General features: G+C 43.6%; 1 protein-coding gene across 1 annotated transcript; it reads right to left on the reverse strand.

Annotated features, from left to right (window-relative positions):
• Positions 1 to 708: 708 nt before the first annotated feature.
• Positions 709 to 9,790, reverse strand: LOC125739989 (uncharacterized). Its single transcript, XM_049010609.1, has 7 exons — positions 9,574 to 9,790; positions 7,757 to 7,827; positions 7,169 to 7,456; positions 6,824 to 6,862; positions 6,472 to 6,513; positions 4,693 to 4,737; positions 709 to 3,511 (listed from the first exon to the last, which is right to left on the reverse strand). The coding sequence occupies exons 1-7, from the start codon at positions 9,585 to 9,587 to the stop codon at positions 3,351 to 3,353; spliced, it is 660 nt and encodes a 219-aa protein (XP_048866566.1). The 5' UTR covers positions 9,588 to 9,790; the 3' UTR covers positions 709 to 3,350.
• Positions 9,791 to 12,885: the final 3,095 nt, after the last annotated feature.

Raw genomic sequence — 12,885 nt, forward strand, 5'->3', positions numbered from 1 at the left:
AATTTGATGTTAATACAAACCGGATCAACTTGTGGTTTGTGTCCACGTGTACCAGAGACAAGGGCCCTGGTACAGAGTACACTCTGCGTACAACAAAGCCAAGACTTGACAACCTTGAGATGATGCCCATGGAATCAACCCTTTGCATGGAGGCTGCAACTCTTTTCCACCGAAACCTGTAGCCCATTGACTGCAGCCTCCCTCTGACCATCCTGTAGCCTGCATTTGGTAGATCATTCTTGACAGAAGAAACCAAATTGTCAAGTTCCTCATCACTGATGGAATTATATGTGTCCCTAACACAGAGCTCATACTCTTTCATTCTTCTTAATATTGTTCTTCTTGAAACACCCATCAGTGTGGCTATAAAAGGCACAGGAAGTTGAGTATGGAGCATTTCTTTCAAACGTTGTTCTTCAATCAAAATCTTGGGTCGTCCATTGGTGGCAGTGACTTCTTGTGTGACACATGGGGCTGGAAGTTCCAGATGTGCCCTCACAAGGTCAAAAAGCTTTTGCAAAGCCAGGGTGATAGCAGGAGGTACTTCAATGTGATTAGACAGGGCCTGCAGAAGATACAGCTCCTGACGACAAAGGAACTCTAGGTAATCCAAATTTAGTGGAGTCGCGCTGAATCCCATTTCTATTTTATGCAGAAGACTTTCGAGAAGGTGGTATCTGAGCTGTTCACAGAACAAATTATAGTTAATGAGGTGTCAAGATCTTGTCTCTGATCCACACACTAGGCCTACCATTTAAAAGTTTCAATTATGAAAATGAAATGTTTTTGTTTTGTGAGGTGCTTGTTCATGTATGATGAGGTATTGGCTGCTCTGTTTGATCGTGGTAAACCTTTTCACAAACAATATAAGTGAAGAAGTATGACATTAGCTCTAAGGACCAAAGTCTGTTAAATAAAATCCATCAAAAACACTTACTCAGTGGAGATTCCAATGTAGCAAGCAGACAACTTTATAGCTTTAATAATGAGTGTATTTAGCAGCTACAAGGACAAAAGATATTCAAAACCTATACATTCTAATGCTAATTTAATAAACATTAATAGATAGCACTGAAGGTGGTTTCGCCTATAGTCCCCTAACACTAACCCGAGAACTAATATCTGAGGAGCGCTCTTCCCAGGATTTGAATTTATTAAATTGGTTTTGTGATGTTGTATGAAGAAATGTTATTCACAATGCAATTTACCGTACATTGGCCCATTCTTTTATATACGGTCAGACGAAGCGGGAAATTCCCACATTATGATAGCAGACTGTGAATAAATAATATTGCAGGAGATACCGGCTATCCCACATTGAATTTCAAGCTCTGCTTTAATTAAGACACACACGATTCCAATCCTGGTTTTCATGCGCGCGACTTTTGGCACTAATTAAACTGACCTTCTCCCTGGGCGCTACATGCTGTTGTGTCACTGACCCTGTGGGTTCGGCTTCGCTTGAGAGATCGGAAGGTGCCGATGACAGTTTGCCAAAAAAGGGAAAACTCTTTCGAAGCTGCTTGAAAATGGCTTTTTTCTCTGGTCCCCAGACATACGAAAATACTGCCACAATTCAGAAGCCCGGTATGCATTTACACAACCGGTGCTCATGATGCGGGCGTGTCTGTTAGGTTAAACCAGCTGTTAATTAGCTGCCTTATCAATAGTCCCAATCCTATTAGGTTTAGCATTATATTCATGCATTATACAGGTAATATGAGAACCAAAGCTACAAAGCAGATTGAAGTATATCATCTCATTTTATAAACTGGTCATTTTACTGTGAATAGTTAAGTGAGCAGAAGATGCACTGATCCCCAAAAGGCATAAAGTTAAAGATGACACAATTCTTTTCAGCATTATATGCAAGATTAGTGCATTGTTATTGTTTTTTATGACTGTAAAGAAAGGAAAGGAGCACCATGCCACAGTTTGGGCACCTCAAGAACATGTCATTGAGGGAAGAAGGAATTCAAATAAATACCAGCAAATTCTGGAAGCAAACATCACACCGACTGTAAAAAAGTTGAAGTTAAGAAGAGGAGGGGTCCTACAACAAGATAATGATCCTAAACACACCCCAAAATTTATAATGGAATACATCAAGAGGCACAAGCTTGAAGGATTTGGTATGGCCCTTACAGTCCTCCGACCTAAACATCATTTGACATTTGTGGATAGATCTCAAAAGAGCAGTGACATAAGACAGCCAATAATTTTGAAGAATTAAAAACTTTTTGCAAGGATGAATTGGCAAAAATCCCCTAAATAAGAACTAAAAGACTCTTAGTTGGATGCAAAAAGCACTTTGCCAAAGGGGGGTGTCACTAAGTACTGAACATGTCAGCTGCCCAAACTCTTGGTTCAGGCCCTAATCATTTGTTGGTATTTTGTACCTGTGAATGATGGAAATAAAAATGCAATATTGCTTAAAATATTAAAGAAATGTGTCATCTTTAACTTTATGCTTTTTGGTGATCAGTTCATCTTCTGCTCACTAAGCTATTCACAGTAACAGACATCTGTTGGAGAAAGCGCCAAAGCTTTACACTCCAACTCTGCACACACTATGAATTACGAGACAACACACTTTTAAGTTCTACTTGCGCAAGGGTACCCACACTCTCTGCAGGATGAGCTACAAAGGAATATGTTACAAAGGGTGGTTCCCCTTGGCTCCTTTATTTATAGTCAGTGGGAGGCGCAGGGGTCTCGCAAAATAGGGAGGTGAGAGCAAGAAGAGAAAGTTCTGGTTTTGCTAAGGTGGGAATGCTATTATTAATATAATGTAAAGTATGAGGCTAGAGGAAAACAAAATAATGTATATACATATTTACACTCATTGCTGATTATACAGGAATGATAACAAATGATTAATAACAGTTTCTTCAACCTAACAACATCTTAAGCCAGGGTGCCCAAACTTTTGCATTTCACTGTATTATTCGACCTGTTTTTAATTACACTGCTGGTTCCCCCATCTTCTCATCAAAACTGCAGCCCTCAACATGGAGAGAGTCACCATTACATAGAGGCACCATTGCGGGGCAGCGTGTGGCTCAGTGGGTTAAGCCAGTGTGCTTATAATCACAAGGTTGCCGAATCAAACCCAGCCTCAGCACATCTGCGAGTCCTTCAGCAAGGTCCTTAACCCCCAGCTGAGTGGCTGCCCTTCGCAGACAACTTACTCTAATCCATGGGGATTTAATAATCATTATTAATAAAATACAAATAAAAAATTCTTTATTTAAGAAATAATGATGACATTAATAAGGATATATTAATATTATATAATATTAATCGTAATAATTATATGAATATTAATTACACAATAATAATTATTATTATTAAATCAGGTTAGCTTCAGATGGTCTCCGTTTAGACGGCTTATTTCTTTGCCTGTTCCACAATCTTTTGGTGAACACTGCAGCCACAGCCACAGCCCCTAGCAGCACAACCATTCCCACGATCACCCCAATCACCACTGAGTTTCCTCCTAAAGACGCCCCTGCAGAGAGATCAGTCAGTGTCCAGATACATTTTCACACAGACATTCCATCCTCAGTCAGTGTAAAATATCACTGAAACAGCCAGTAGAGCCGCATCACCGAGCCAACAGCCCGACCCAGAGCAGCTTTCCGTCTGACCCCATTCTGCAGCTGTTAGGGACCCTCCTCAGGGGTACAACAGCAGGCCCCCTGGGGTTCAGATATACACCCTTAAGCACCCTGCCTGATGGGCGCTGAACAGCCAGTCTGACACAGTATTACTCATAATATGCTAAATGCTAATAGTGCAGGACAGCCAGGCTGTGAGGAGTGTGTATCTGCTGTGAGCTGTGGGCAGTGGGGGGCGCTGCATCACCAGTGTGACCCTCTGACAGCTGCACCCGCTGCTGATGGGTTAGAACCAGCATTGTCACTGGTTTGACTAATGGGACCATTAAATCCTGGCTAAAACAATCTGTTTATTTTGTAATTTTGTACAAATTATGGTGATGACTTGGTAATAATTACCATTACTAAGCTCTAGCATGTAAATAAAAGTCACCGTTTTTAGTTGGACTGCCTTTAGCTTTGATTATAGCACGCATTCGCCATGGCATTTTTGCCACAAGCTTATACAACATCTCAACCTTTATTTTCATCCATATTAATTTTAATCTCGTATTGACCAGTGAGTTGAACCACTCCGTAACGTCGTCTTCAGCACATCCCAAAGACCTTCAATGGGATTAAGGTGAAGACTCTGTGGTGGTCAAATCATGTGTGAAAATGATTCCTCAAGCTCCCTGAACCACTCTTTCACAACTCGAGTCCGATGAATCGTGGCATTCTCATCCTGGGATATGCCCATAGCATTAGGGAAGAACAAAATCATTGATGGGGTAACCTGGTTATTCAGCAGATTCAGGGACTCAGCTGACTTCACTGTATTGCTGCATAACGGTGTTGAGCTGCAATATTGATCCAGTCATTGACTTTTAAGTATTTGTTGATTTAAATGCAAATGGTGGCTTTTTTGGCTGGGCATTGTATTAAGAATCCACCATTACAGGTAGACTGGTGTGTGAAAGTTTGTCACATTAGTGACTATCTCCTGGCAAGAACTAGGTTCAGTCAATAACTATTCATACAGAGATAAGACACTGGGGCAGAAGCATGTTTATCACACAGGGGATAAACTCACCTGAAAGGTTTTCATCAGAATCCCGTTTGTCTTTGTTTTCTGACCCTGGTAAAAACAAGCAAATCAGCTGATTTTGTCCAAACTGTAGTGACCATTTACTGCCATAACAATTATGACTAACAAGCCTGTGTCCTTGTAATCAGAAGGTGTATTAGGATGAATTCACAGATGATTACATCACCCACGTATACGGAATTAATCCTTTTACTGTAATATTCTGGGAGATCGTAATTGTGGATTAATTCTGATCGTGTGGAGACTGATCGTCCTGAAGATCAATCATCCATGATTCACCCGGAATATCATTGAACATGTTATTCTTTGCCGATCCCCCGTAAACCCTGTCCTGTCATAAAAAACTTGGGCTCATAAAAGAAACCAGGATGCGTATATGAGCCATTAGATCGGCATACAGAATGCTTATCTTGGTTTCGGGAGACAGAGGGGGGTCGTTATCTAGCACCCTATGTTGTCTGTAGGGGGGACAGGGAGGCGTTGCGCAGACACCCGGCACCAGGACGCCTATTGTGTTTCATTATCTCAAGCAGCATCACTCGGACAAAAGGGGGAATTGGATAACACCTTGCCCTGGAGGGAAGGGGTGAGTCTGGCCAGCTCACCCCCTGCCCACAGGTAGCACCCAATTTAGTATAAAGGACGGGGAAAACTCAGTACTGACCGGAGCTCAGCCGTGGGATAGAGCGCGCATCGCCCAGCATTTCTCGGGACTCACGTGTTGGTCTCCTGCCAGGACTGAAAAGGGCTCCCCAGTCCGTGTGTGAAGGTGGGTGATGAGGGCACGTCCGAGTGTAAATAGTTTAGCAGCTGCTTTTGCAGTCGATTGATTAAGGGGATTAATTATCACCGCTTGTGATAATAGTTCGCCTTACCTATATTTTTATTTTTGCTTATATATATATATATATATATATATATATATATATATATATATATATATATATATATATATATATTCTCTGCCTGGGTCACATGTCTGCGGAGTTTGCATGTTCTCCCCATGTCATCGTGGGGTTTCCTCCGGGTACTCCGGTTTCCCCCCACAGTCCAAAAACATGCTGAGGCTAATTGGAGTTGCTAAAATTGCCCATAGGAGTGCATGTGTGTGTGAGTGTGCCCTGCGATGGGCTGGCCCCCCATCCTGGGTTGTTCCCTGCCTCGTGCCCATTGCTTCCGGGATAGGCTCCGGACCCCCCGCGACCCAATAGGATAAGCGGTTTGGAAAATGGATGGAGATATATATATATATATATATATATATATATATATATATATATATATATATATATATATATATATATATATTCGTATGATTTATACTATTCTATATATCTGGTGGTATAAGGTTATCTTGCATTGTTTTTAATTGACATTGATTTTAATGCGAGGTTGTCTTGTATCACTTGTATTAAAGTGTTTTTTTTGAGTGAACCGAAGCGTGCCTGTTTGTTCCTTCGAGAGCCCTATATCCCTCTCTTATCCATTTTAAGACAGAAGGTCGCAGGTTCGAACCCAGCCTCAGCACGTCTGCGGGTCCTTGAGCGGGTCCTTGAGACCCTTAACCCCCAGCTCTCTGGGCGCCGCTACGGGTGGCTGCCCTTTGCGGTCAACTTACTCCGCAAAGGGCAAGTTGAGGGAGGCGTAAAGATAATTTCCCTACAGGGGATCAATAAAGTATCAATTAAGCAGTAGAATGTAAAATAAATCAAATTAAAATAATGCAGGAATCACACTGGAGCAGAAGCATGTTCACAAACTGACCTGGGGGATCTTCCATCTCTCTGTATGGCCTACATACTGGATCTAGGAGGGAAAAAATAAATAAAATCAGCAGATCCTGTGTGAATTCTGGTGCCTGTTTATTCCTCTTGGTACCAAACCCTGTCATACAGCCATGATCTCTGAACACTGGCTATGCGTTTGCATGCTGACCTCACACACGTACGTTAGGGAGCCTGTAACATCCCATCATATTCATATCACTTATTAAACATGCATTGTCACGGACACAGCTAAGACACGGAGGGAAGCCCAAGCTGGGGGGGTCAGAGGCCACGGGTCCGGGGGCGGGGGTGGTAACAGTCTTGTTTACATTAAATAAACCTGCACAGACCTTTGGTAGCCATCTCTGCATCCCGTCGCTTCCGGTCTCCTGCAGACAGAGAGGGATAGAAGCAAAAGAGTCAGACTGAGCCTGTAACTCAGAGCTACAGCAGTGAGTGTGAAATGCAGGGTAGCAGCAGACAGCCGGGGGCCGGGGGATAAAGGCGGCCCGCAGAGAGCTGGGGGCCGGGGGATAAAGGCGGCCTGCAGAGAGATCCCTACTGCTCTCAGCTTCTGGGTCACGGTTCTGTTCATGCGGGTCGGGGGGCTGACTGAGCTGTAGGAGGCTCTGCCCCACAGAGACGGGTCTCAGGGGGTTGAAGGGGGAAGGGGAACCGGCAGAAGGGTCACTTACCATCAACAAAAAGGCGACTCATCATATTTTTTCCCCCAGTGATTCGACACTCATACACCCCGTCATCCTCTTCTTTCACATGATTAATGACCAAAGAGAAGTTGTTCTGTCGGACGGATCCAAGCCGAGTTCGATTCACATAATGACCAGTTTCACACCAGTGCGCATCTTCAAACCAGCAGACAGGTTTGCCTTCAAACATCCACATAACATGAACCTCCTTGGTGTCTGTAGCTGCTGGTCCATCACAGGGCAGCGTGACAGTGTCTCCGACATGACTGTCGATCCCTGATTAATATAGAGAATAAAGAAATAAAAAGGATTATTATAATTACTTTACACATAGTGCCAGTTCACCGCACTGATTGGTCCATTCACTGTACCATGTCACTCTGCACTAATCACATACCACAGCTTAACTTCAGCTTAAATAACATCATACAGCAGGTAGAGTAAACAAGCAGCTGGTTAAGTTACAGTCCTTACAGCACAACAGAGAGAGACAGTGAGTGACCCCCCCCCACATAATTAACAAAGCAGAGAAGCTCTGACACACACAGCTAATTACACGCAGGGTCAGTTACTCACCATATTCCACCCCTAAGTCAGCAGGGAGACAGTGACCAAGGCAGAGGATCAGCAGAAGCCTGAACATCATCCTGCAGTTAGAGAAGATCGAGATGAAAGAGATCAGGATTCACAGGTGCAGTCTGCATCCTCAGGGTCAGACGCTATAACATCAAAACAACGTTAATATAACAGCATGACCATCTGCATTGTCCATCATACAAGTTAACCCCGATGAATGTGAATGTGTTCCTATATTTAAAATAAATCAGAAAGAAACAGGGGTCATTCCATGTCAAGTCATCACGCTCATCGGCACAGATTTGAACGAAACTTGGCAGCAGATTTAGTGAAACTGAAACTGTGCATATCTGGGGGTCAATATTGAGGGAGATTTAAGCAAACAAACTTTTTTTTTTTTTTTTTTTGGGGGGGGGGGGGGCTATGATTTTGACTGCCTATATTTACCTTAATGTAAACTGTACAGAAGTGGTCCTTATATTGTCCAGCTATATAGATTGAATAAATAATATGAATAATTACTATGTAATGACTGATTAAAATATTAAAAATTCTATGACAACGTAACCCATATTTCAAAATTGTTCAGTTCTTTACTTAAACTAGATCATAATGTCATGAAAATTTCCAGACATTTTGGTATTTGGTTTTTGAGTTGCTGAGATACACATTTCAGATAAGTAATAATATCAAAACCACAGTTCCTTGCAATGCTGTTAGTGATCCATGCATGGTACAGGGTTATTATTTTTCATGACAACTACAGAAAGTGCCAGAACTAGCTGTGGAAATATAATTTAAATAGAAACATTTTTAATTACTATTTAAAAATGAATACAATATTGCCAAAGTAACTGAAAAAAGAGAATTAATGCTACTGTCATGCCCGGCTCGTCCGATCCTCGTGAGTGCCACCCACCCCCCCGATTATCCACGTGTGCTTCCCTAATCATGCCCAGCTTTACCCTGTTGTTTTGCCCCGTCTTGTCTATTTCAGTCCACGTCTTGCCCCGCTTTTTGTCCGTCATTGATGTTAGGTATTGTTAGCGCCGTTGTTCTGCCCTGCCCGTAGCCGCCTTCCCCAACTTTCGCCTGCCTGCCTGATCCTTGCCTGCTTCCTGCCCGCTCTACCCGCGAACTCGGCGTCTCGGTCTGCTGCAAGAGGTGTATTACTGGCTAAATCAGCCAGACGTCCAGGAGGACCCGGTAGCGCTGGATTTAGCCAGTGTGGAATATAGGGCATGACAAAGTGCAGCAAATAGCGAACTGCTTCAGCAAACATTATATTAATATAAAGTTGACATTTTAAGTAGAAGCATTTCAAGTAAAACAAAAGTAACGCTGCATAAGAGAAGCCGCTTAAGCAAGCATTATACTAATTAGCGGTTATTAACAAGACGACGAGCCGACATAGCCTACCAAGAAAAGTAAACACAGCATTAATCACAAAGCTCTCCGCGTTACCGTAAAGAAGCTTGTTTTGCGTTACTTAGAAACATGTTGCAAAAATAGCAGCTGTACCAGTGGAAAAGTACTAGTTTAAGATGCAGGAACGAAAGAGGAAGGCAGTCCTAGGTAAGGTACAAAAAGCTGCTACAGACACAGCCGCTTCGAGCGGGCAATACAGACAGACTTGGGTAAACTGCCCATCAACTGTGAACGCTGTATGTACTGTCCGTTCCCGAATCGATTCGCAACAATAACAGGTGAATAAACAGCTGTATGCTAACAAGTTCAAGTCTCCATGGTCATCTCTTCTCATCCGGACCCTGGACGAGCGGCGACTCCAACACAAGCCAGAGTAGCGATGTCCCCACCTGAGGGCACGCATCGACTGGGTGAGATGCACGCCAACCTCCAGCGGCTGGTTCAGCGCCTGACTGAGCGGAGGTTGGGGCTGGTCGCTCCGCGCGTCGCGGAGGCTGTTCCCCAGCCGTCCGTCCCGTCGAACTTCGCACAGCCTCCCGCAACCACCGTGAGCCGGCGGAAGAAGAGGAGAAAGCAGGATATCGTCCTGGGGGCTTGCGCACTCGTCCCCGCTTCCTTACCAGCTGGTGAGCAGGAAGACTCCCCGGTCGAGCCTGACGTCACCACCACCGATAAGTTGCCTTCGTGGGCAGCTTCCCTCCTCCCTCCTGAGGACGCGCCCAGCTGCCGCGGAGCTGCCGCCGGCTCTGGAGAAGTACCACTTCCAGGTAGCGCGGCTGCCTAATAAAAGGGCCAGCGCAGTTTGGCACGCTATCCCGCGTGTTCCCCGGACTCCTAAGGGGGCAACGCCCGTCCCGCAAGCGCTTGTTCTGCATGTCCCTATGTTTACTCCTCGCCCCTGTCCTCTGTCTCCTTATCTCTCTGCTCCTCATCCCTTTGTTCCTCCCATGTTCACTCCCGGCCCTTTCAACACCTCTTCCCTCAGTGTCTACCTTCCTCCTCTGTCTGTCTTCCCTGTCCTATGTCAGCTTCTGTCTCTGTGCCTATTGTGTTTGTTTTGTTCCCTGTGCCCCGTTAATGGTCTTGTTCTAGGTCCTGTATCCCTGGTCTCGTCTCGTCCGTCGCCTCCCCTGAAGCGCGCGCCTTTTGGGGGGGTGGGGGTTCTGTTATGCCCGGCTCGTCTGATCCTCGTGTGTGCCACCCCCCATGATTATCCACGTGTGCTTCCCTAATCATGCCCAGCTGTACCCTGTTTTGCCCTGTCTTTTTGTCCGTCATTGATGTTGGGTATTGTTAGCGCTGTTCTGCCCTGCCCGTAGCCGTCTTCCCCGTAATAAATCCCCGTTTTCGCCTGTCCTCCTTACCCGCTCTACCCGGTACAAACGGAATAGTTTTATTTTCCTCTTTAGTTTACACTTTTGACTAGACACTAGCCTACTAATAAGGGCTTTCATTTGTCAAGAACCTGAAAAACCAACAAACTGTCCTGTTAGGTTTTACTTTTATTTTACAAGACTCTGTTTAACCTGATGTGTACAATATCCCTTAAACTTTCCCAGGATGCTCTTGTCCTGCATCGCCCCTCCCTCTGTCTTTTCCCCTTTATAAGGGTCTCAACCTCATTTCCTCTTTTTGTTGTACTGCACACGTGAGAAGAGATGAGGATCTGGTGGCAGGGTCTCTCGGGTTAATAAATCAGTTGTATAATTTTATTATTCATAAGTAGGGGATAGAAAACATGTCTATACATTGTCTTTGTGCGGAGAAAGCGAGAGGGCCAGAGCATATGAAGTTTACCCCTTTCCTTATTGTTCCCAACAGCTTCAATAAAATTCGGGAACAACGGCATCTGTAATATCCCTTCCTCCTGCACCCCACGCACACCTGATAACACCCTAAAACACACCGCAGAGTATAGGCAGGGATTGACCGGTTACTCAGGCCAAGTCTTAAAACAACTGGCAGCATGTGGCGTTTCCCTATATTTTCTCTATCCTGTCAGGTGACTTGCAGGAAGTTTAGTTTAATGGAGGCTTGTTTTCTTTCATACACTGGCATCACCTCTCATCTTCGGAATTGTACAGGCATTATCCGTATATATTAATGTTAATCAGATTTTCTATCATTTACATGTTATTTTTCTGAAAACTGAGTAGAGTTTAATTGTGTACTGGAACTTATGGGTGATGCTGGTCATTCAGATGTAGATGAAAGTTAATGTTACACACTAATTGTTACAGTAGGAATGTTTAATTTGAAGATTAGTTTGTTTTTCTGCTTTTGGATCCTTTTTTCTCTTGCAATAAACCTGTGGACAGGCAATCTGTCTGTAGAGTTTTGGTAAGGAGAAGGTGTCTAAGGTGACTGTCTAAACACATGGATGTGCGGAGGGCAGTACATAAACTGACCCACACATGACCCACAGATCTTTCAACAATCCAAAATATATAATGAAAAACCATTAAATGTCAACAATATAAAAAGACAAATGCAAAGAATCAAAAGTTGAACTATACAATGTTCTTCAAATATATATTTTCTTTCAAAAAACTAGTTTTGTTACAATTCATATTGCTGCTGCGGAGAATTAATGCACCCTCTACAAACCATTCCTTCTTTCAAAAAAGACACAATGGAACACCTGACATAATGAAAATAGATTCATTTTTTATTCAAGAGAAAACATTAACAGCATCAAACAACTCTATCATCCTTCATGTTTCCTCACCTCCCAGCCCGCCCATACTAAAGGCTGAACTGTATTTATAACTGCTGTTGACATTAGCACTAAAGCCCTTTTCATACTAAGTCCATTTTTTGCTCAAGGAAAAAACCGAATGACATTATTTGGAAATGAACAATGAAATGAGGAAATGAAATGTAATTCTATGGAAGCTTTCCTACCAAGTTGGACAAATTCACGTTGTCATGAATCTTCATATTTTTTTATTTGGAGAAAGCCTGACCTCTGTAGTTTTCAGATCAGTTAAAAAAATCAACGACCAATAGGATGTCAGTTTTTACATATCTGATCAGATACCACTGATTTCTTCTTTTCAATCTGACTTTGATTCGAGGTAATACAGATACCAATATTCAGTGCAGGTTCAACCCTGACGATAAATAGATAATGAACCGAGGGTGGGAGATATGCCTGCAGATCGATCGTGTCGTGTTTGGGCAACTTCTCCCTCCTCCCCACTTATGGATGGCCCTGCCCAATAGTAGTTCATGAACTGCTCATTATTATTATTATTATTTATCATTATTATTATTGTTGTTGTTATTATTGTTATTATTATAATAGTTTCACTTTCATCCATCCATCCATGTTCCAAACCTACTGGGTCGCGGGGGGGTCCTGAGCCTATCCCGGAATCAATGTGCACGAGGCAGGGAACAACCCAGGATGGGAGGCCAGCCCAACGCAGGGCACACTCACATACCATTCACTCTCACATGCACACCTATGGGCAATTTAGCAAGTCCAATAAGCCTCAGCATGTCTTTGGACTGTGGGGGGAAACCGGAGTACCCGGAGGAAACCCCACGACGACATGGGGAGAACATGCAAACTCCACACACATGTGACCCAGGCGGAGACTCGAACCCAGGTGGGAAGTGACAGTGCTAACCACTGCACCACCATGCCGCCCCTCTCTATATCCAATATATATACAGACGCATGATTCATCACACCA

Source organism: Brienomyrus brachyistius, chromosome 4 (genome assembly GCF_023856365.1).
Source record: "Brienomyrus brachyistius isolate T26 chromosome 4, BBRACH_0.4, whole genome shotgun sequence".
Lineage (NCBI taxonomy): Eukaryota > Metazoa > Chordata > Actinopteri > Osteoglossiformes > Mormyridae > Brienomyrus > Brienomyrus brachyistius.